Source organism: Hippopotamus amphibius, chromosome 2 (genome assembly GCF_030028045.1).
Source record: "Hippopotamus amphibius kiboko isolate mHipAmp2 chromosome 2, mHipAmp2.hap2, whole genome shotgun sequence".
NCBI classification, from domain to species: Eukaryota; Metazoa; Chordata; class Mammalia; order Artiodactyla; family Hippopotamidae; genus Hippopotamus; species Hippopotamus amphibius.
The window spans coordinates 216,468,693-216,490,974 of record NC_080187.1 but is presented as its reverse complement, the minus strand read 5'-3'; the positions used below and the strand labels follow the sequence as shown (position 1 = coordinate 216,490,974).

The following is a 22,282-nucleotide window of genomic DNA, read 5'->3' as shown; positions in this document are numbered from 1 at the left end:
CTACACACCCTGGGCGCTGGCCACCCTGCCGGCATCTTCTGCTGAGCGGGCAGGCCCTGGCTCCCCAGGGCTCTTCCCAAGGTGATAACAGACAGCGCACTTGGTGGGGAGGCCGTGTCCACAAGGCTGTTCTCCCTTGGCTAGTTACCTCTGTGCTCTCAGGGCTCCCCCCGCCCCCAGCCATGTCTACCGCCAGACTGTGGGCTCCTCGAGGGCAGGATGTGGATTGGGGCAACATGCCCCCAGGGTCTGATGACGTGCTAGGCTTGGGTGAGCCCCTCCCTCCCCGAAATGGTTTGCTGGTAAGGGGTGGAGACTCTAGCGTCTCTGGACCCGGTCTGGGGCAGGGCTGGGATGGTGGGTGACAGCACCTGGGTTCCTGCTCTCCTCCTTGCCCACAGCTTCGGTGGGCCTCAGTCTCCCTAAGTTTATGGCGTCTGAGAGCGGCCCAGATAGGGCGTCGGAAGCGAGCATGTGGAGGCAAGTAGCAAGGCGGCAGGTGGCAGGCGGGGCTCACAGGGGAGCACAGCGGCTCCACTTCCTGTGGGGTGACGGCCCTGGAGCCTGCCCCAGGGAGGTTGCACAAACCTTCCTGCGCAGGCCGCAGGCTGCCTCTGCTGCTGGCCACGGCCTCCCCACACACGGGGCTGGCATCCCTGCTCTCCGTCCTGAAGCCTGGACTGTGTCCTCCATCTCCGCAGGGCTGTCGAGGGGCTGGGCCGGACCCTGGGACCCGCCCTCCCATCGCTGGGCACCAGTCCTTCCTCATTTTGCCGCTGAATCTAGCCCCAAACAAAACAGGTTGAGCCCTTTTCCTCCCTCCGGCCGTCTCTGGCTCACGGCTGCCTTCTGAGGCGCTGCAGACGGCGCCGGCCAGGGAGGGGGGCTCTGGGCCAGCCCTGCCGGGACTGGGACGGTGCGCCTGGCTCCCGGCCCTCGTTCAGCCCTGTCTGTGGCAGCAGAGCGAGCTTTGCCGTGGCAGTCGCCTGACGATGATGCCCCAGCTTCAGTTCAAAGATGCCTTTTGGGTGAGTGAAGAAGGCGGTGGGTTTGAGCAAGCGGAGTGAGGCCGGCTTGGCCAAAATTTCTCCTGGGCAGTGGGTGGGGATGTGGCTCCCAGAGGAGGGGTTTTCTCATAAAAACAGTGGTTGATTTTTGGTCTTTACCTTTGTGGAGGTGACCTGGGCTGCTTCTGAGTTGAAAGAGGAAGGGGGGTCCTCCGTCTGGGGTACTGATTTCTCTGCAAACTTCAATACAGTGAGTGAAGGATATTTGCTGTGCCCCCAGGGCTGATTTTCCCCTGAGAGACCCCCTCCCCACAGCAGGAGCTTTGTAGGAGTGTCTGATATATGGGTGGGAGCTTGACGAGGTCTTGTGAGGCAGAGGAGGGAGGGGGCGTCACAGGTTTGGGGACCAGAGAAACTTGAATTTGGATCTTGGCTCTGCTGTTTCGAGGCTGGACAAGTCATTTCACCTCTCTGAGCTTCATTTTCCCCCATCTATATAGTAGAGAGAAATATGAATAAACATACCAACTGAATGGGAGGGTTCAACAAGGTGATCTAATGTAACAAAATCCCCCCCGCACCGTTGAGGGAGCACCGAATGGGAATTCTCTTCCCCTCACCCAACCCCTCTTCCTTGTAGACCTTGGGGGTCCTTTGAGGAGGCGACAGGGCTGGGAGATTCCTTGCGCGCTGTCTTAACTTCAGTGCACGTGTAAATCAAGTCTTTTCCTTGTGAAATTCCAGCACCCAGCTGGCTCTTGGGGGTGAAATTGCTTGGCCCAGGCCACCCTGCCTGCAAGCCCAGTTTGGACCCCAGATGCCTTCAGCTTTTTTCCAGCTGTCTCAACCTCCCCCTCTGCTCCTCAAGCTCTGGCTGTGCCCAGAGGTTCGTAGGGAAAAGCTGAGAGCTCTCTGGTTAGAGCTGGGGAATGAAGCTGTCCTGAGGGTACCCCTCCAGCCCCTCAGAGGACACCTGGCTCTTTGCTCAGTCTGCATGGACTCAGCCGACGGCCTGGCCTCCCTAGGCCCCTTCCTGGGGCCTCCGGCCAGGAGGACGAGAGCTAAGGAGCCAGGTCTTCCTTCCCTTCTGGGCCACGCTCCGCTTGGGGCCCATGGCCAGTGTGTGAATGGCATGCTTCCCGCCTGCACTGACCGCCCAGTGGGCGGAAGGCTGCCTCCCTGGGCCTCCTTTTCCCCATCTCTACAAAGAGGGGCTGGGACCAGCCCAGAGGAACCAAGGGAGGCAGACCTGGCTTGGCCCATTCCAAGCACCAGGCTGGCAGCTGGGGCCCGTGCGAGGGACGAGGGGCTGCCGTTGCCGGGGAGACAGGCTGGACAGTGAGTCACTACATCACTGCTCTGACTTGGAGTGCAAAGTTGGGGAAAGGACAGGGCCTGAAAACCCAGGTGCTCAGTAGCCCACGGCAGGCCAGGACACCCCCTGACTGTATTTTAGCTCCAGGACATCTGTCCCAGTCCAGCCCCTGGGTCCACCTTCCCTAGGACAGAGCTGGGCTGAGGAGAAGCCCTAAGGCAGGATCTGGGCGGCGGGGAATGGTACAAGGGGAGCAGGGTGTGGTGGCAGCCCCCACCTGTGACAGCTTCCTGAGCGGTATCCCGCCCACGCTCTGTGCTTGCCCCACCTCTGAGCCGCTGCCGGCTTCACGGCCTGCAGGTGCCCCGTCTCCACCACTGCCGGCTCCCTGGGCCTGGGGTGAGGGTGCAGCTTCCCTAGGGAGGGAAAGAAGTAGCCGATGGGAGCCTCTCACACTGAGCCTGGGCAGATGCCCCAGAAGGTCAGTGGCAGCATCAGTGCTCTCAGGGCTCTGAATTCTAGCACGTCTCCCAGATGCTCACCCCGGCCCAGCCCATAAGGGCAACTAACAGTTACTGAGCGTTAAAGATGTGCCAGGCACCATTCTCAGGACTATGTATCTAGGCACTCACTTAAACCGAGGAAGGAGATGCTATTGGTATCCCTATTAGTCACAGGAGGAGGCTGAGGCACGGAGAGCCCAAGTCATTTGCCCAAAGTCACACAGCTGGGATGAAACCCAGACAGGCTGGCCTCTCCTACCCTCTCATTGCCTCGCAGACCTGTATATCCAGGCGCTTCATCGCTCCTCTAGCACAAAGGCCCATCACTGGATCTTTAGGCCGTATTGGCGAAGGAGGGAGAAAAACCGTCCTTCCTAGCTCCCAGAGAAGTAAGATCTGACGCAGATGAGGTCCATAGAAGTCTTTTAAAGCCCAATTTACAGACAAATCTGTAAAATGGAAAAGACTTAATGATCTAACTGCCATGGGGATATTAGGGACAGGGTCCAGCCTGCCCCTCTCCCTGGCTTTCCCCTACCCCAGCCCAAAGCAACGCCGATAGCTTGATAGCAAACTGTTTGAAAATGGTTAGCCTATAGTGGTAGGAAGCCTCTGAACTAGAAGGATCCTGTCTAATACCACAGCACTGCAGTTACCTGGCAACCTCAACCATCCAGAACACAGGCGAGAGCCAGCCCTGTTTACAGCACCAGCTCATGATAAGGAGGGAAACAAAAGTGGTTTCTGAGGAGCTAAGAGCTTGCATTAAAGCTTATATGCTTTACTCATACGAGATGGCCGATAGCTTTTAGTTAGGGCCCATGAACTCTGCTCTCACTCACAATTTTAACAAGCTTGGTCATATGGTCTTTCAACCTATAGATACAGCAGATAGTAGGGATCTGTGTTTGATTAAACATAGGTGGGCCTGAACTGTTAGAGACAGTTTCACAGGTAACTGGTAGCCTGATAGCAAGAGAGGAGACAAAATATATATATATATAAAAAGAAGACATAGTGGTGCAGAAGTGGTGGGAGCAGACCAGTCCTGTCCCTCAGTAGGCCTCTATTTGCAATTTTGTCAGTGCGGCCACACAGTATTTATTTATAGCTTGCTTTTATCTTCAGCAGAACTTTCAGACGCAGGCTGCTGTGGGAGTGAGGCAGGGCGGGCTAGCCACAGCGGGAGGGAAGGGATAATTTGATTTCTGTGAAACACACAGAGTGATAAAGGACATCACAGTTTGCAGGAAGTCTGTGGCTGAGCCTCAGAGCAGGGGCTGTCAGCGAGACAAGGCCGAGGATGAGAATACCAAGTGCCTGAGCTGAGGGCCTCTTAGAGCTCATAGAACCTGACTCAGCACCGAGGGGCACAGAAGCCCAGAGAATGCAGGGTAACCACCCCTTTCCTCGGTACACACAGCTTTCCTCGCCAGTGGCTCTGCTCCCAGCAGCAGCCAAATTGTATTGCAAGAAACACCTGTCTGCCTCCTCAGTACAGGGCTGGCGAGTGGCCTATGTGTTCAGTCAATGTTTATAGAATAAGTGAATGAACAGTAAATGCCTCCACCGTCCTACTGCCTTCCTGAACCTATCTTCTCCTTCACTGTACTTTAGTGACATTCTATAAATACTTGTTGAGAAGGGTTCTCTGCCAGGTAGTCTAAGCTGGGCCTCCCATCCTCACCCCCACAGCCAGTCAGATGAATGAGACTGTCTTGCCCTCGAGGAAGTCAGGATCCAGAGCTGGAAACCGAGGGTCTCTGGTAACTGGGCCAGGCACAGGGCACACCCTCAGCGGTGCTCTGAGCTGCGCTTTCCGCTCCTACCCTCTCAGTGCTTCCCAGACCTATATATCCAACCACCTTTGCAGAGAAGTCACTGGATATTGTTTTAGGAGGGAAAGTCTAGCTCTGGACTAGCTTTTAGTAAGATCCTGTCCCTTTTGGGGTTGTTAAAAGGAAAAGTAAGGGCCACATACACTACCCTTCCCTGCCCTTGCCTCCCCGCCGCCCCAGCTTTGAGCAGGTAACTTCAAGGGGGACAGACAGGCCTGAACTTTTCCCTCTGACTTGAGGTCACCTCTCTCCCCGTTGAGGCTGGGCTCCAGCTTCATCTGGAAACCTCTGTGCCAAACTGGGAGGAGCTGAGCTCCCCAACAGAGAACAGAAGGAGGTACCACTTCCTTGGGTGGGGGAATGACTCACCAGGGATGCACGGGGTGGGGGTGGGGAGAGGGGACTCAGGCCCCAAGTGTCTGATCAGCTGCTGTTGCCTCTTCCCCTTCCCAGTTCTGAGACTCTGGGGCTCTCCACTGAGGAGGAGTCTGGGGGGGACCTGCCTCTTTTCATCCCAATTCTGTTTTGAACACGTGTGGGCCTGAGCGTGATTTCCTCATCTTCAAAACACCACTGTTAATGACGGCACGGTCCTCCAGCTTGTGGATTTGGCGCACATGCTATGACTAATGGACCCAATCCCCTATTGCTGGACATTTAGGTTACTGCCAGTTATTTAGCATTCTGGACAGTGATGCACTGGGTAGATCTTTGTGTACCAAGGTTTTGCACTTGAGGGCTACTTCTGGGGTAGCTTCCCAGAAGAGGAGGCATTCCTGGGTGAAGGAGTGGGGCCAGTTCTCTAGCATTTGGCCCTAGCAGCCGCGTTGGGACCCCTCATAGTCCTCTGGCTGGGCAGGAGCCTTTTCCTCCAGGAAAAAGGGACCAGAGTGGCCTGGAGCGGGGCTGGGAGGACTGGGCCTGGAGGGGCTCTGCTGGGAACCGAAGCCCACTCAGACGTCGTGGGTGGAATTGCAGCAAGGCAGGGCCCTGTGGCCTTGAAGGCTGAGGAGGCCGGTGGCTGAGGAGGGGGTCCGCCCAAGACACAGGGGATTGTAGAGGCAGGAGGTGGGAGAGAGAGGCCCCTGGCTGTCCTTCCTTTGCCGCCACCTGCTGCCTTCGCAGTGCCTCCCTGGCCGTGGCTGTCAGAAGGGATGAGCACGGACCCTCTTTCTGGGCTGGTTGCAAAGCTCTCCAAGGCATGGTGTTCTGTGTGAAAAGCACAGAGCCAAGCGGTATGTCTTGTATGTGACCTGTTGTGAAAAGTGGGGGAAATGAGCATTGATGTCAGTACAGGCTTGTATTAACAATGAGAATCTCTGGAAAGACACACAGAGAATTAATTAAAGTGATGACCTTTGTGGGGAATGAGAGAAAAAAGATTGGTGGGTTACAGGGCTGGGTGGCAGTGAGTGTTCTCACTATGTACTTTTTTATAGTTTTTGATTTTTGAACCATGTAAATGTATTACCTATTGAAAAATTAAATTACACAGCTAAAAATGAAAAAGAGGGTATTTATTTCCTGTTCTGTGAAGATTTTTCTCTCTGAGTCCCAGCTACTTAAATCATCCCCAGAGGAGCGGCAACAATGCCTGTTTGTTCAGTACCTGTTATGTGCCAGGCACTGTGATGGTCCTTCCACCTGTGTCCCCAGACCCACCCTGCAGGGAGGGGCTTGCCAATGTCCTCCCATTTCCAGAACAGAGGCATGGGCAGGTCAAGGACCTAGTTCATGGTCATATGTCCAGGGCAGAGCAAGGACAGCCACCTAGCTCTGTCAGACCTGATCACGTTCTGCCCCTTGAATCCGAGGAGACTGGCCAGTTCTTGGTTCAATTATAATTCCTATTGGATGAAAGAGTGGCTTCCTATATGTCATCAGTGGTTTCCATAGTTTTTGAAGTAATGAGATTTTTCTCTCCATAATTTTCTGCAAGTGATCACAGATTACGTATTTCATTAAAAGGAAAGTATTTAAGAAAAAGACTAAGCAATTCCTGTTTTCAAGGCTGAGATGGTGTTTTTAGGCGACATTGTGGTTCGATAGCATGAACTCTTTCACATACTCTGCACATACTCTGTGGCGCGTGTGTCCCCTGGGACCTGAGAGCTCAGTTCCTCAGCACCCGCTCCACAGGACGGGTCTGCTGTCTAATGGCAGTAAGTGACTGCAGAGGTTTGTGGCTGTGTTTGCCCTGCTTTTGCAATGCCTGCAGATGCTCTCCCGTAGGATTTCCTGGCTGCAGTGTCCTGGGTCAAGAACATAATCCACACCTTTGATTTTATTCTTGGTAGAAAACCAGATCTGCTTCTCAAGACCCTCGCTGTGGTTCAGTTCCCAGGAACTCGTGGACTTTTCCTGGCTGCTCCTGGAGCCTCCACACAGCTGGGGTTGCCAGCCCCTGGGATGGAGATGGAGGGCCTTACTTGGGCTTGGAAGAGTGGGTGAGGATTTGGGAGGTGGCAGGAGGGCAAAGGGCGCTCCAGGTGGGAGGAATGGCACAGGCAAAGGTGTAGAAGGGGGAGCTGGCACAGTGAGTTTGCAAGAGAGTTTTCTGACCCAGAGGACTGTGTAGGGTGACTGGTAGGAAGGGAAGGCCCCTGGCCGGTGGTGAAAGGTCTTGACCAGCCTTGAGTGGAGGCAAAGATGCTTTCTTCCTTTTTGCACCCTCTCCAGTGACGGATGTTTCCATTCATGCAAAGAGGCTTGGAGGCCGTAGGCTGTGGGTAGGATGCCCGCCCTCCTTGCCTAGAGCCTGGCTGACGCTGCAAACCGCACGATGGAGGGAACTTGTTGTGGAAACTGAAACTGCCTCATTTCCAGCAAGAGAGAGTGGTACCCTTTGCCCTGGGGGCTGCCCACACGGGGGCTCCCCGCTGGGCTAGCTCCAGAAGGTCCCTCGCCTCCCTCACGGGCTCGGTCACTCCCTGTCCTCCAGGCTCAGAAGGGGAACAGGCCTCTTTGAAGCTTCCACCGTCACTCGCTGAGGGGGACCTGGAGAATCCTTTCCCCTCTCTGAACTTTGATTTCCTCATCTGTAGGAGGTCAGATTGATTCTCACCTAAGATAAAGGCTTTGAAGATGGAGAGGCTCCGGGCAGTGCTCAGGGGACCACATTCTGTTGCACAGCATCGGGAGTTAGCAGACCAGGAACAGATCTCCGGGGATCCCCACTTGTAACTGGATAGGTACCTACAGGGTGGGCCTCATATGTGGATCTTCCTAGTCTCGGGATGCCTCCCCAACACTGTTCACCACTGCATATTAAATTCCACCATTAGAGAGTCATTCCTCTGGCTTCAGGCAACAAGATGCAATAGCCCTTGAGGTTGGTATTCTTATTCCTGCTTTACAGAGAGAAAACCAAGGCTTATAGAGGAAATGTAGGCCTGGGGATGCCACCCAGATGGGCTTTGGGGCTTCTGGGCTAGGCCTGGCTGCTACCTTCCCAGGCCGGGTCAGAAAGCCCTTGGCGTTAGTGAGAATGGGTGGTGGTTTGTTGAGACCTGGTACCCTGAGCAATGGGTGACAGAGCAGGCGGGTGAGTGACAGACCCTCCCGCTGGCGTTGACAGGCCACCCGCTATTGGGTAACAGGAAGCGTCTGCTGGTGCTCCAGAGACTAGCAGCCAGGGTGCGGATGGGGCAGCCAGATGGGATCAGGGCTTCCCAGCTGCAGAAATGGAGAAGCGGAAGCTGAGCCACAGGACGGGCTGGGCGATGGGCTGAGTCAGGAGAGTGCTTGAGCTGTTCAGGGCCAAGGAGGCCTGTGCGGCCGGGGCAGAGTGATGGAGGTGGAGAGCAGTTAGAGACGAGATAAAAAATGTGGCAGGGATCAAAAATCCCAGCGCCCAGGCGCTGCCCCGGGTCAATTACATGCACGTTGCGGGATGGAGGAGCAGTATTTTTTGAAGTTCTCCGTTTACCAAGGCACAGCCTAGGCTGAGAACCACCGGTGTAGGTACCTGCAGTGTTTCGGATGCATTGCCATCACTGACAATGAGCGTGTATCTGGCTTTTACCACTTACGTGACTTCATTTGACTCACTTGTGAATGAGTAGAAGGTAAAGGGCTGTTTTTTTTTTAACCTTGTAACCTTATACAATTACTTTTTTGTGGTCAATATACGTAACATAAAATTTACCATTTTAACCATTTTTAAGCGTGCAGTTAAGCGGTGTCAGTACATTCACAGTGTTGTATTCACAGTGTTGTACAACCATCACCACTATCTATTTCTAGAACTTTTTCATAACCTCAAACAGAAATTCTGTACCCCTTAAATCGTTACTCCCTGTCTCGCTCTTCTCATCTCCTACTCTACTTTCTGTCTCTGTGAACTTGCCATGCTAGGGACCGCATATAAGTAGAATCAGACCATGTTTGTCCTATTTCATTTAACATAATGTCTTTAAGGCTCATCCATGTGTTAGCATGTGTCAGAATGTCATTCCTTTTTATGGCTGAAAAACATTCCATTCTACACATATACCTTATTGTGTTTATCCATTCATCTGTTAGCGGACACTTGGGTCGTTCCCTCGTTTTGAATACTGTCAATGCCGCTATGAACATGGCTGTAATAATACTGGTTTGAATCCCTGCTTTCAATTCTTTGGGGTATATACCTAGGGGTGGAGTTGCTGCATCATTTGTTAATCCTATGTTTAACATGTTGATTAACTGCTAAACTATTTTCCCCAGCAGCTGCTCCATTTACATTCCCATCAACAATGCACGAGTTTCCAAAACACAAACAAAAAAACAATGCACGAGGGTTCCAATTTCTCCACATCTTCACCAACACTTGTTATTTTCTGTGTGTTTTTTCCCCCAATCATAGCCATTCTAGTAGGCATGAAGTGGTATCTCATTGGTGTTTTGGGTTTTTTTTTTTCTTCAAACTTTGGCTCCTTATTTTATTATTAATTAATGTGTTTATTTATTTATATGGCTGTGCTATGCTGCATATGGGATCTTAGTTCCCCTACCAGGGATTGAACCCATGCCCCCTGCAGTGGAAGCTCCGAGCCTTAACCACTGGACTGCCAGGGAAGTCCCTCACTGGTGTTTTGATTTGTATTTCCCTGATGACCAGTGATATTGAGCATATTTTAATATATTTATTGGCCATCTATCTTCTTAAAATTAATTTATTTATTGGCTGAATTTTTCAGTCTTCATTACTGTGCACACAGCCTTTCTCTAATTGAGGTGTGCAGGCTTCTCGTTGCGGTGGCTTCTCTTGTTGCAGAGCATGAGCTCTAGGAGCACAGGCTTCAGTAGTTGCAGCATGTGGGCTCAGTAGTTGTGGCTCGTGGGCTCTAGAGCACAGACTCAGTAGTTGCAGCACACGGGCTGAGTTGCTCCGCGACATGTGGGATCTTCCCAGACCAGGGATCGAACCCGTGTCCGCTGCATTCGCAGGCAGATTCTTAACCACTGCGCCACCTGGGAAGTCCTGGCCATTTGTTTATCTTCTTTAGAGAAATGTCTATTCAAGTCCTTTGCCTACTTTTGAATTGGGTTGTTTATCTTTTTGTTGTTCACTTTTAAGAGTTAGTTTTTGTATATGGTATTAAGTAAGAGTCCAACTCCATTCTTTTGCATGTGCATATCCAGTTTCCCCAGCACCATTTGTTGAAAAGGCTGTCTTTTCCACATTGAATGGTCTTGCCATCCTTGTGGAAAATCAGTTTATCATATATGTGAGTGCTTATTTCTGGCTCTCTATTCCATTCCATTGGTCCATATGTCTGTCCTGATGAGAGTACCACACTATTTTAATTACTGTAGCTTTGGAGTAAGTTTTGAAATCAGGAATTGTGAGTCTTCCAACTTTGTTCTTTGTTTTCAAAATTATTGGCTATTGAGGTCCTGAGTTGAAATGTTTTTATTTTTTTAATTTTTTAATTTTTAGTTTTTAAAAATAAAGTATAGTTGATTTACAATGTTGTATTAGTTTTAGGTATACAGAAAAGTGATTCAGTTATATATATTATACATATTGATATATTCTTTTTCAGATTCTGTTCCCTTATAGGTTATACAAAATATTGAGTGTGGTTCCCTGTATTGTACAGTAGGTCCTTGTTGGTTATCTATTTTATTTATAGTATATAGTAGTATACTATATAGTATAGTATATAGTATATAAAATAGACATAGTATATCTATTTTATATATAATATAGTAGTGTGTATCTGCTAATCCCTTCTCCCCTTTTCCCCTTTGGTAATCATAAGTTTGTTTTCTATGTCTGTGGATCTATTTCTGGTTTGAAAATAAGTTCGTTTGTATCCTTTTTTTTCTTAGATTCCACATATAAGCGATATCATACGATATTTGTCTTTCCCTGTCTGGCTTCCTTTGCTTAGTATGATAATCTCTAGATCCATCCTTATTGCTGCAAATGGCATTATTTCATTCCTTTTTATGTCTAAGTGGTATTCCATTGTATACGTGTACCACACCTTCTTTATCCATTCATCTGTTGATGGACATTTAGGTTGCTTCCATGTCCTGGCTATCGTAAATAGTGCTGCTATGAACATTGGGGTGCACGTTTCTTTTCGAATTACAGTTATCTCTGAATATATGCCCAGAAATGGGATTGCTGGATCATATTTTTAGTTTTTTAAGGAACCTCCATACTGTTCTCCATAGTGGCTGCACCAATTTACATTCCAGCTAACAGTGTAGCAGGGTTCCTTTTTCTCCACACTTGAGGAGTTTTTATAGGTGAGGAAACTGAGGTTTGCCAACCTGGACTGGCCACCAGTCTATGACAAACCCCCTATAACGCTCCCAAACCTGGACATGCTCGGAGAGAATTCCCTGGGAATGGCGGGCTCCTCCTTACAGTCACCCTACCTCTGGTCCCCAGAGAAGGCCCATGACTTCTGTGCTTCCTTGAGGCCCCATCAGGTCTTACTCTTCAAGAAGGAGTGTCCCATAGGCTGGGGTCACTGACTTCTTTAGTGGATCATGCGAAGGCCCTGAGGGAACTGATGTCCATGCTGGCCTTGGCCTGCCTAGCCCTGAGGGGCCTATGGAAACCAGGACTTCTGAATCCCAGCTTCCCAGCTGGCAGCCACTGAGGCAGAAGGGGTCCTCTTCTTTATCACCTCTTGAATGTTTTCCCTTCATTTCGACCAGCTCTGAGCCCACTTTCCCAGGCCTGGGGACCCCCGACTGCAGGTGGTAGGAAGGTTGAGGTCAGCTGGGGTCAGTCTGTGCAAGCAGGGTTGAGGTGGTAGGCAGGGAATCAACACAGACATCTGGAGAGTGTCCCTGGAGCCATTGTGGATACTGAAAGCATGGGGAGTGGGGGTCTGCACAGTGCAGGGAGACACAGAAGTAGGGCAGCCCTGAAGCAGGTGCTGTGCTGGTGCGTGCAGTTGTTCTCACTCTGATCCAGAAGAGGATGGATGTTGACCCTGGAACCAAAGGGACAGTGTGGCTAATTCCAGGGCCAGGGGAAGACCAGCGGCTGAGACTAGGTCTCAGGTCAGGGCAGGTGCTGCCATGAGGCTGCTGAACTTTTATTTTAGTCCTCAGATCACCCCCAACCCTAGGGGTACTGCAGATTCATTGAGGGGAGGAGTTTGCCCTCCAGGGTCCAAGGGTCTTTGTTTGAGTCCTTCCAACGGATGAATGCAAGCGAGGGGCCGAGAGGGAAAGTGAAGCAGTGAATCGTCCCAGAAAGCACAGCCTTCTTCAGACAGCCCCAGCACCCCAGGGCCTGAGGCTTTACCTTGCTCCACTTAGAGATGTATTTCCCCACAGCACAGCTCTATCCCAGATGCGCACTGGCTGCGTCGGGCAGCGTGCAGCAATTTCCCAGCCTCCAACACAGAACCCTTACTTGGAGGGCGCCTTCTGTGTCTCTCACGCTGCCTTTAGCACCCAGTGCCCTGCTTGCATTCCACCGCATTCATGGTGTGGCCCTGGTGAGTCCCTCCACTCTCTCAGCCTCTGGCTCTTTGTCTGTATTAAATCCATTTCTGTGGTTGAAAGATAGAGACGTGGTGAAATGAAAGTTAATGGCCTAGGAAGGACAAGGGGCCCCACATGCAGACCCCCTGCAGGAGCCCAGGAAGCCCCTGGGCTTGGGCGTTGCGGCCAGAGCCCAGGGTCAGCTCTGAGGCCCAGGACCTGCCAAGGCTGGCGGAGGAAGCTGAGGGGCCTTCTCCAGGGGTTGTGGGGATCTATTCCTGCCTTTGGGGAAAGGTGTGAGGAGTGGGGATCCCCTGCAGCCCCAGGGGCCCATCTCTGTCTCTTGAGCAAGCCTCAAGTCCAGAGGAGGCTGCCGGTCCGCACTCTGCAGCAATTCACAGCCACCAAGCAGGACCCCCCACATCAGCCCCGTAAGGGCTCAGAGTCCAAGCGTTCGTTCCACTTTAAGGATGGAAAAATTGAAGCTGAGAGATTGGAAGCAACCAGTCGATTGGATTCAAACCAGCTAGGATTCAAACCCAGCTCTCCTTTTTTCTGTCCTTTCTGGGTCTACTTTGACTTGATACATACTAATCACCAAGGCCACCATTTTCTAGGAGCTCCTTAAGTGTCAGGGTGCCCTTTGTTGGATTCCTACATATATATCATTTCATTAGTCCTCAGAGCCCCTGGGAGGTGGACAGTGTGTTCACACTCATTTTACAGAGGAGGGAATCTGTGTACAGGAGGTTAAGTAACTTGCCCAAGGCCACACTGTCTGTGTGCATGGGATTGGCCAGGACTAGAACCCAGAGCCTGGGCTCTTCCCACACCCCTGTCTGGACTTCCTCTTGAGGGTGTGTTCCCGTGGGCCATCCCCTGGTAGGTGTAGGAGGTGTAGGAGGAGTGGTACGTGGGGAAAGGGACGTGCAGAGACAGCACTTGGGCTACGGGTGCCGGCCCCCAGTCCCTGGCCGGTCACTCACAAGCTGGAGCCCATGCAGCAAGGAGCCCTGTGGGGCTGGCCACGTGCAGGGGATGGTCAGTGCCTGTCCTTGCTGATGGGTCAGGGTCTCCTCTGGAGCTCAGAGTCTGGGATGGCTCGTTTCCCTCCTTCCCTCCATCCACTGTCCCCACCTGCCCTCAGCTGTCGCCACTGCTAGATCCTACAAGCCACCCCACCCCTCACCTAATCAGCTTGGTGGGGGCGTTACAAAGGAACTGTGTGACCGAGGCAAGTCACTCACCTTGCTGAGCCTCCGTTGCCCATCTGTGACATGGGGCAATAAGGGCACAGTCCTGACATCGCAGTTTTCTCTGAGAATTAGAGTCATGGAGAACGCTGGCCTCTACCTGTCCACATCCCCCCAACACTGCTCCCTGCCCCCAAACTTGGAACCTGGCCCAGGTTCCCTGTTATCTCCTGTGAGGGTCCCCCCACCTGCTCTGCCTGACGCAGGGCTCCCTGTCCAGCTGGCCTCAGGCTACCTCTTCCGACACCTGCTCCAGCCCCTCAGACCCCTCGCTGCCGCCCTCCGGCTGGGCTTGAAGCCGCTCACGGCTCTGAACATCAGGCTTCCAGGCTACTGAACCCGAGGGGCTCATCCCCACCTCCAGGCCTTCGCCAGACTTGTGTTCACTCCCTGCCGCACTGCTTGGGCTAACTTCTACACATTTTGGTTTCATAAAGCAGGAGGAAGAAGTGGGGGATCGAGCTGGGCCTTTAAGAGCGGAGGGGAAGTGAACAGTACTTCACAGAATGGGGGAGGGGAGGGTAGTCGAGGAGCCCTTTCCTTCCTGATGTTGGAGGAGGCCTATTTAAAAGAACAAAGTCGGAAGCCACTCATACCCACACAATTGCTCTTTGAGCCTGGACAAGTTATGTAACCTCTCTCATCCTCGCATCCTCCTGGGGTCGGTGTGACTGAGATAAGAGGCCCCGGTAGGCCCCCTCCTGGTGCCTGTGTTGTTCCCCAGCCCTCACACCCAGCTGGCTACGACTCCTGAGAACCTCTGAACATTCGCAGAGCTCTAACAGGGCCCCTCCGAAGGCTGCACGTAACCACCAGTCCCAGGCCTCCAGATTCCCCAAATCTTGAGGTCCAGCTCGGCCCCAGGTCAAGTTCTTGGACATCTCAGGGGCCCGTCCAGCAGGGCTGCACAGGTGAGGGGCCCTCTCAGGCCCAGGTGAGGCCTCAGACTGGGGCTCAGCGGAGAGCTAGAGGCCTCTGGAAACTTATTCTAATCCCAAACCCCAGAGTAGGTCATCTAACCACATTCAAGTGCTTTTGTTCCTTAAACATAAAAGTCTGTCTGCTTTCTTGGCTCTCTCCCTTTGACATCTATGCTGGGCCGTCTTAGAAAAGTTGTAAATCACCCCACATTTGTCTGCTTATAAATGGACCCCTCCAATATTGGAGTCGGGGGACACCTAGACCCAGAACATCTAGTTTGATGCATCATCTGAGACGTGAGTCCTCTCTGCAGAATCCTGCAGACAGACCCTAGCGATGGGGTGCTCTCCATCCATCAGAGCAACTCACCTGTGTTCCATATTTGGGGCCACTTGGGCTCTTGGAAAGCCCTCCTTTGTACTGATCTGGAGTTGGCCCTCTGTCTCTACCCCTGTGAGTCCTGGCTGAGCCTCTGAGGACACCAAACACGGATGCTGCCTCTGTTCCTGATGGCCCCACAAAGTCCACAAATGACTATATTCCTTAATAGTTCCTCAAGGGCTGAGCACTGGGACCTTCTCTTTCCCCAGCCCTCCTCCTGGGGTACTCTAAGTAAGCAACCAGCTTGCTCACTGAAGTCTCTGGTCCATTCATCCATCCATCCATCCAACCATCCAAGCCATACCTGGGTGTCTTGTCCTTTGCTTTCCCTCAATGTATCAACCAGTCATGGTGGAGATGAGCCCCACTGTGGGGTACTAGCTGTGGGGCAGTGGAAAGAGCTGGGCTGCTACTCATTGACTTATCTTCTCTGAGCCTCAGTTTCCATATCTGTACAATGGGGATAATAATACATTGAACACATCATACAAAGTAGAAGGGACAAGTCTGTCTGGCTTATTTGAAGGTTCTGAGTAATGAGTCATTGAATTGCAAGCAAATCATCTGATCTTCTCCATGGAGCAGTTCAGGAGCCAGCTGCCATAAAGCTACATCAGCTTGAGGGCCTCCCTGAGATACTTCCTCAGTCTCTGTCCAGTGTATTTGCTGAGTGTTGCTACGCAGACCTGGGCACCGTGACCCAGTAGGCAAACAGACCCACGTTCTGCCTTCAGGGGGCTGCCTTCTCCAGAGTTCAGGGCTCACTACCTCAGGTGTCCTGACAATCCCAGTGGTTTGGTTTCTCAGCCCACAGGAGACAAACAGCAGTGGTCTAGTTGCGAGTAAACCAGCCACAGTAGGCACCTTAACCACAGAAGTCCCTTCTATCAAACCGCAGTGAAAGGAAAGGGCAAAGCAGCCCAGGCACCGCGCGGCCTTTAACTGTTGTGCAAAATCACCGTCCTTGGCTTCTGGGGCTACCTGAGTCCAGTCTCCCTGTTCTGTCTCCTCTTCCACCAGTAAAAAGTGATTTAAAAAAAAAAAAAAAGGTTAGATAAAATATATAGGGCTTCCCTGGTGGTCCAGTGGTTAAGATTCCACACTTCCACTGCGGGGGGGCGTGGGTTCGATCTCTGGTCGGGGAAGTTTTGCATGCCACACAGTGCAGTCAAAAAAATCTGAAAAACATATATAGAGAGAGAGAGAGAAAGAGAGAGAGACAGCCTAGCGACCCAAGAGCACGTCAGTCATTAGAAAAGTTTTTGACAAGAATGGTTAGCATTTTACGAAATGGTTTCTGATTACAAAATGGTTTCTGAACTTTGTAGGGCGCAAGCAGGAAACAATGTTTTTCTTCCACCTTCCAAAGCCACTGGTAGCTCTCCCTTCCTTGCCCCTGGGCATGTATTAGAGCGTTTCTAGTCCTTTTCAGGTCTAACTCCTTCCAGTTCAACCTCATATCAAAATCTCACTCTCTTATTCACTTGAAAGCTCCCCAGTCTCCCCACTTCGCCTGTGGTTGGAAGCCTATGACGGGGACAGAGGACAGGTCCGTCTCTGCAGTCGCCATGTTCTGCCACCCCCACTGCCTGCTGCGGGCACAGGGTTGGAAGCCCTAAAGGGGTGGAAGATCTTATTTCCCTGGTGCTGCTGTAGCTGGTGTGGTGGGTGGCAAATGCCCACAGGTCAGCTCTTCCTCTCCCGGCTACCTTGGCAGTATTACTTCTTTGGTGAGCTTGTCCCTTGACCTATCTCGCTCCATCCCCTGCAGCTGTCCATGTCTGACCCTCCCAGCTGCACCCCACCGTCCACTCTATGCAGCTTCTTTCAAGGGCTTCTCCCTCACTGTCAGGCATTTCTCATGGACAGAGACGTACAGGCAGCTCTTCCCTGCCACCTTCCCAGCCTCCACTTGGTTCCCAGGAAATATATCTGTGCTAATTCCTAACCGCTCCCTTCCAGGCATCAATCGCCCTTGGCCTTCTCTCGGGCAGCTCCAGTCCACCCCTGACTTCAGACTTCTCCAGGCAAGATGCAGCCATGGTTGTCATGGCTTCCAAAAGCCGGCAGACAGACAGCAGCCTCCCTGTTGGAAGAGCAATTGAAGGTTACTTCCTCTCCCTAAACCCACTTCATTGTCTGGGAGCCCCAGAGAAGGCAGGGACGTTACCAAGACTACCCAGCTCCTTCCTGGCAGATCAGACCTGGGACCAAAACCCAGGCCTCTCCCTCTAAGGTTAGAGGTTTAGCTGTCCTCTGAAGGACTTTATAATCTGGAATTCCATGTAAGGGAACATTTGAAAAAGCTTCTGCCGCCTTTATATGGACCCTCTGGTGGGGGAGGGTGTGTGGTAGGGAGATAACTTATTTTTTCCAGCCAGGCGCAGCTGGGTTCTGTCTGGTGGGGGTGGTGAGAGGCAGGCAGGGACAGGGTAGGGCATGGGGAGCTACCCCTTGCTGAACAGCTACTGAGCTTGGGGCTTTGCAGAGACGCGAGGGGATGAGCCAAGGTCTGACCTGGAAGAGCTGGGTTCAAATCCCGGTTGTGCCCTGCGGCCCCCGAGCCAGTTAGGTAACCTCTCATCTGTAAAATGGGGCTGATGATCCTTAGCGCCGTTCCCAGCTCAGGGCAGCCTCAGATCTCGTGTTTACTGTTCTCATCTGTGTACGTTATTTCACAGGCTTCTTAGATCAACCTTGGGTGGTGGGAAGGGAGGGAGGAAAGTAAAGGCTGAGAATGACCAGGTCCACACGGTGGGGTGGGAACCCACATTTGGTCGGCTGAACTCTGTCCAGCCTCTCAGGCCAGGCCTGGGCCCCCTCCCTGACTTGGTGGCCAGTCTGCACAATGGAGGTGTGCCCTAGAGGGTGGCTGTGAGGGCCAGGAGAGGTTGGCTCTGCCCTCACTTCCTCGATGAGGAAACCAGGTCCCAAGAAGGGAAGTGGCTTGCTTGGAGCCCTGGTCTCTGTGGCCTAGCCCATGAAGCCACCAAGAATTGTATGGGTGTGAAAAGAAGGAAGTGACAGTGTGTACGAAGGCAGCATGGGCTCTCTACCCACCCAGTGGGGGCATGGCAGGGCCGGGGCTGGCTTGTGGGCCTGGACTGTGCCTCACAGCCAGAGCCACCCAGAGGAGGGAGCAGGTGGGCTGTCCCTGAGCAGATCCCGGCACCCAGCCTCCCGCACGCTGCCTTCAGGCTGAGGCAGGAATATGCTTCCTCCTGCCAGAGCTGCCCTGAGCGCCACCTCCTGCAGCCCCGATCTGACCCCTCTATGGGGAAAGGGAGGTGCGGAATGGCCACACAGCGTGGATGGAAAGGCCTGGGGTCCTACATCTGGCCTGAGGGAATGTCTCCCAAAAGAGAGGACTGCACCTGCCCGCCGCTGGCCCCCTCCTAAGGCGTGGATCGCCCTAGGTGCCACATGGCAAGGGCGGGGCCTCAGGCAGCTTGCCGGCTCTCAGCTGCACATCTGCAGAGCCAGCCCGGCCCTTCTCCAGGGCCGCGCTCCTCTGACCCAGCCTGGGCACAGAGCTGGCCTCTACGAATCCATGGTAACTGAATGACAGACCGAAACACAGCCTTAACTTGAGGCAGAGAGAATTTGCGTAATCATTTTCAAAAGTTTTTTAAATCATTTTTTGACGTTTCAAAATGTAAAAGAGTTGCTGGGCTACCTGTTGAGTGACTGGTGGAGGTGTGTGGGCGAGGACAAGCTGGCCTGGGTTCCCATCCCGGATTCTGACCTTTACCAGCTGAGGGGCCTTGGGCGGTCACGTCCCCTCGCGTCCCCCTCCCCACCATCCTCACCTTCCTAGGCGCGTGGCGTTTTCCGTAAGAAAACAGCCGCGATATTCTGAATATGCTGCGTGGCAAGTGGACTCAATAAATGGTGATGTCACAGAGGGCAAGGCCACGGGCAGTTCTCAGGTGACAGAGGCTGCAGGTGGACAGAAGGAGGCGGGAGGCCCTGCCTTCGGGGAGTTTCCTCACGGTGCAGGGAGGGAAGGCCGGGGCAGGCCCGCGGGAGCGGGTGACTCCGGAGCTGGGCCTTGGACGGTGAGCCTGCAGGACTGATTGATTAACTGATTGAATGACCGGTTAATTCATTTGATCAGCAGCTGCGTGAGCCCGACTCTGCCCAGCTCTGAGCCGTGACTCAGAAGCCGTGCCCTGGAGAAGGAGGTGGAGGGGAGGCGGCGGAGGGGGTGCTGGCTGCAGGGAGCAGCCCCCAGGGCGCCAGGCACTTCCTCGGAACAGTCTAGTCACTTGTGACAGTGGCTCACTTGGCCAGAGCCCCTCTGGCACCCGTGTGCTCTGAGCAGAGGCCGGACCAATTCTTGAGCCTGCAGTGCTTTGGGGACTTGAGCTCCTGAGGACCGAGCCTGCAGGGCCCCTCTGACTGCCACCACCTCCAGAATGGCCAATGTCGGTTTGGTTTTGCTTCTCTCACTCTCTCTCTTTTTTTTTTTTTTTTGGCTATATTGGGTCTTCATTGCTGGGTGCAGGCTTTCTCTAGTTGCGGCAAGTGGGGGCTACTCTTTGTTGCAGTGCTTGGGCCCCTCATTGTGGTGGCTTCTTTTGTTGTGGAGCACGGGCTTTAGGTGCGCGGGCTTCAGTAGTTGTGGTGCACTGGATCAGTAGTTGTGGCATGTGGGATCTTTCCCAAACAGGGATGGAACCCCGCGTCCCCTGCATTGGCAGGCAGGTTCCTAACCACTGTGCAACCAGGGATGTCTGGTTTTGCTTCTCTTTCCACTCTGGGGGTCTCAGTAAGGACAGAGGGGTTCCCCTGGGGAGTGGGGGCTGGGCGTGGGGCTGGGAGGGAAGAGCAGCCCTGTGTCTGCTGCAGGGCTGGGTTCGGTCAGCATCTCCCTGCTCAGGGCCCCTCTCCCTGAGAGGCATCTCAGAGTAACAGCAGGTGTCCCGCAAGTCCAAATCCTTGTCCTGCCTCTGCCTGTGGGAAATCAGGCAGGTCATTCCCTTCTCTGGGCCTCAGTTTCCCCAAGGACTGAGGGGCACTGGGCAAGATGGTTCCCAGTGCTGGTGGTCTGTGGAATTTGGCCCTGAATACTGGTGTCCAGCTCACAGTAAATCCCTCGGGGTGGGGGTGGGGTCCATTTTCCTCCCTGACTGCCACAGGTGTTTGTCCTGCGGGTCCGGAGGGAGGGCAGAGGCTGAGGGGCAGGAAGCCGTGGTCTGCTGCCTGGTTAGTAGGCAAGTGAAAGCCACAGAAATGGAAGCCTGGTGCAGCCACCCCAGCCTGGACGTTGGGGTGGACAGGCCTGCAGGGGTGGGGAGATGACTTCCTCCTGCTGGGACTCTGAGTAGTCACCCAGGGCCCTGGCCCGCTGCTTGTCATGCTGTGGGCAGCTGAGCCTGGGTCTCAGGAATTTCTGGGGCTGCTTGTGGAGGAGGGTATGAGCTTGGCCCTAACCATCCTACAGGCCAGCAGATTCCATTACTCTGAGTTTGCTGAAGGTGGGCTGAGCCTGGCCCGGAGCCAGCTGGGGCAATTTGTGGCCTCTCTGCCCTTCTCTACCACATCTGATTCTCTGCAGACCTTGAAGAACAACACCTTCTCCTCAAGGACTACCTCCTGCCCCCAGCTTCCTAAACCAGGAGCTCAGAATCCACTCCAGGGGTGAGAGAGTCAGATCAACAGCAGAACAGGTGGCAGAGGCAGCTGTGTCCTGAGAACTCTCCCAGGTGGCCCTTTCCCCACCATCCTGGCCAAGAGGTGGACCTAGGGTGTGCTGGGGGTCTTGGGGTGCTAGGTGTGTCCTAAGTGTGTGTTACCATGCGCCCTGGCCCTGGCCCTCAAGGCCCGCCTCACCAGATGGGTGCAGGAGCCGGGCGTGGCATCCAGGACACAGCAGGTGATCAGGGAACCGCAATAGCTCTTGTCTCTGCAGAGGCTGTAGAGTGTAGGGGTGAAGGGTGTGGACCCAAGCCAGACAGCCTGGGTTCAATGCCACGCCTGCTGCTTTCAAGCTGTGTCACACTGGTACACGTCACCTGTGCCTCGGTTTTCTCATCTGGACACCTGAGATAAGAGAGCAATCGAGAAGGTGACCGGAGTGAGCAGTGCCGGGCACCCCGTGCGGCTGTCATCACGGGGCCCTGGGAGGGGCCCTTCCCATGGCCGTCTGAGATTAGGGCTGCTGTGTCCTGGCTGAGCTCTGATCCACACAGAGCTCACCTGCACCTGGTACCTCCACAGATCGGGGGACCTACTGTGTGCCTGAGTGAAGCTGTTACCTACCAGGGTTCTTGGCTTCCTTAATCCATACAAATTCATCAGAGGCCAGGCAAGATTTTCAGGCAAGGCTTTACTGGGGCCCCTGCTGAAGCAGGGGGGCTGAGAACAAACAACAGGTCCCCTTGTTTGCCTGCTCGCTCAGTGGGGGCGAGCTGGTTCCTTGCATGGGGTGCGGGTAGGGGTGTGTCTAGTAGTCGGGCCGGAAGGGTGGCTTAGGTGGTTTGCCCACCCCTCTAGGGGTGTTGTGTGCAGGGAGCATGTGCGGAACCCTGCTTTTGCTCCTGGCCCCCCCACCCCCCACTTTTGCTCCCCCGACTCTTCACAAGTGGCAGTTGAGGGTTTTTTGGTCTTCCGTATCTTTTGGTCCAGCATTTGCCGCAACTGCCCCTGCAGGCAGTTATTTTTAGTTCCATATAGTTTCTTTGTATTTTGTTGCCCGAGGAGATGTGTGTCCAGGTGCTAGCACTGCAGCAAAGGGTCCCAGGTCCCCGCCTGGCTCAAAGCCAGGTCCTGAATCCTAAGAGCTCGTTCCTGGATAGGGGAGATGGAGGCAGACGGGGAGATGGAGGCAGACGGGGAGATGGAGGCAGACGGGGAGGCCGGGTCCCGGAGGCTGAAGAGACGCTCCTCCTGGAGGAGGTCAGCGGGGTCCTCACCAGGCTGTATGCTGTGCTCCCCCCGCCCACACAGCCCAGCTGTGGCCCTCACGCGCCCCTCTGTCCTGTGTTCCAGTGCAGGGACTTCACGGCCCACACAGGCTACGAGGTGCTGCTGCAGCGGCTGCTCGATGGCAGGAAGATGTGCAAGGACGTGGAGGACCTGCTGAGACAGAGGTGAGCCCCGGGTGGGGACGGTGGTGCCC

The 22,282-nt window shown here is 53.6% G+C and overlaps 1 protein-coding gene across 1 annotated transcript in view; it reads left to right on the top strand.

The window, feature by feature from the left end:
* Nucleotides 1-407: 407 nt before the first annotated feature.
* Nucleotides 408-22,282, top strand: part of PSTPIP1 (proline-serine-threonine phosphatase interacting protein 1) — a 42,127-nt gene continuing 20,252 nt past the window's right edge. The window contains exons 1-2 of the mRNA XM_057722392.1: nt 408-1,028; nt 22,153-22,253. Coding sequence (XP_057578375.1) covers nt 993-1,028; nt 22,153-22,253 — 137 coding nt within the window. The 5' untranslated portion in view covers nt 408-992. The remainder of the gene's footprint in view (nt 1,029-22,152; nt 22,254-22,282) is intronic.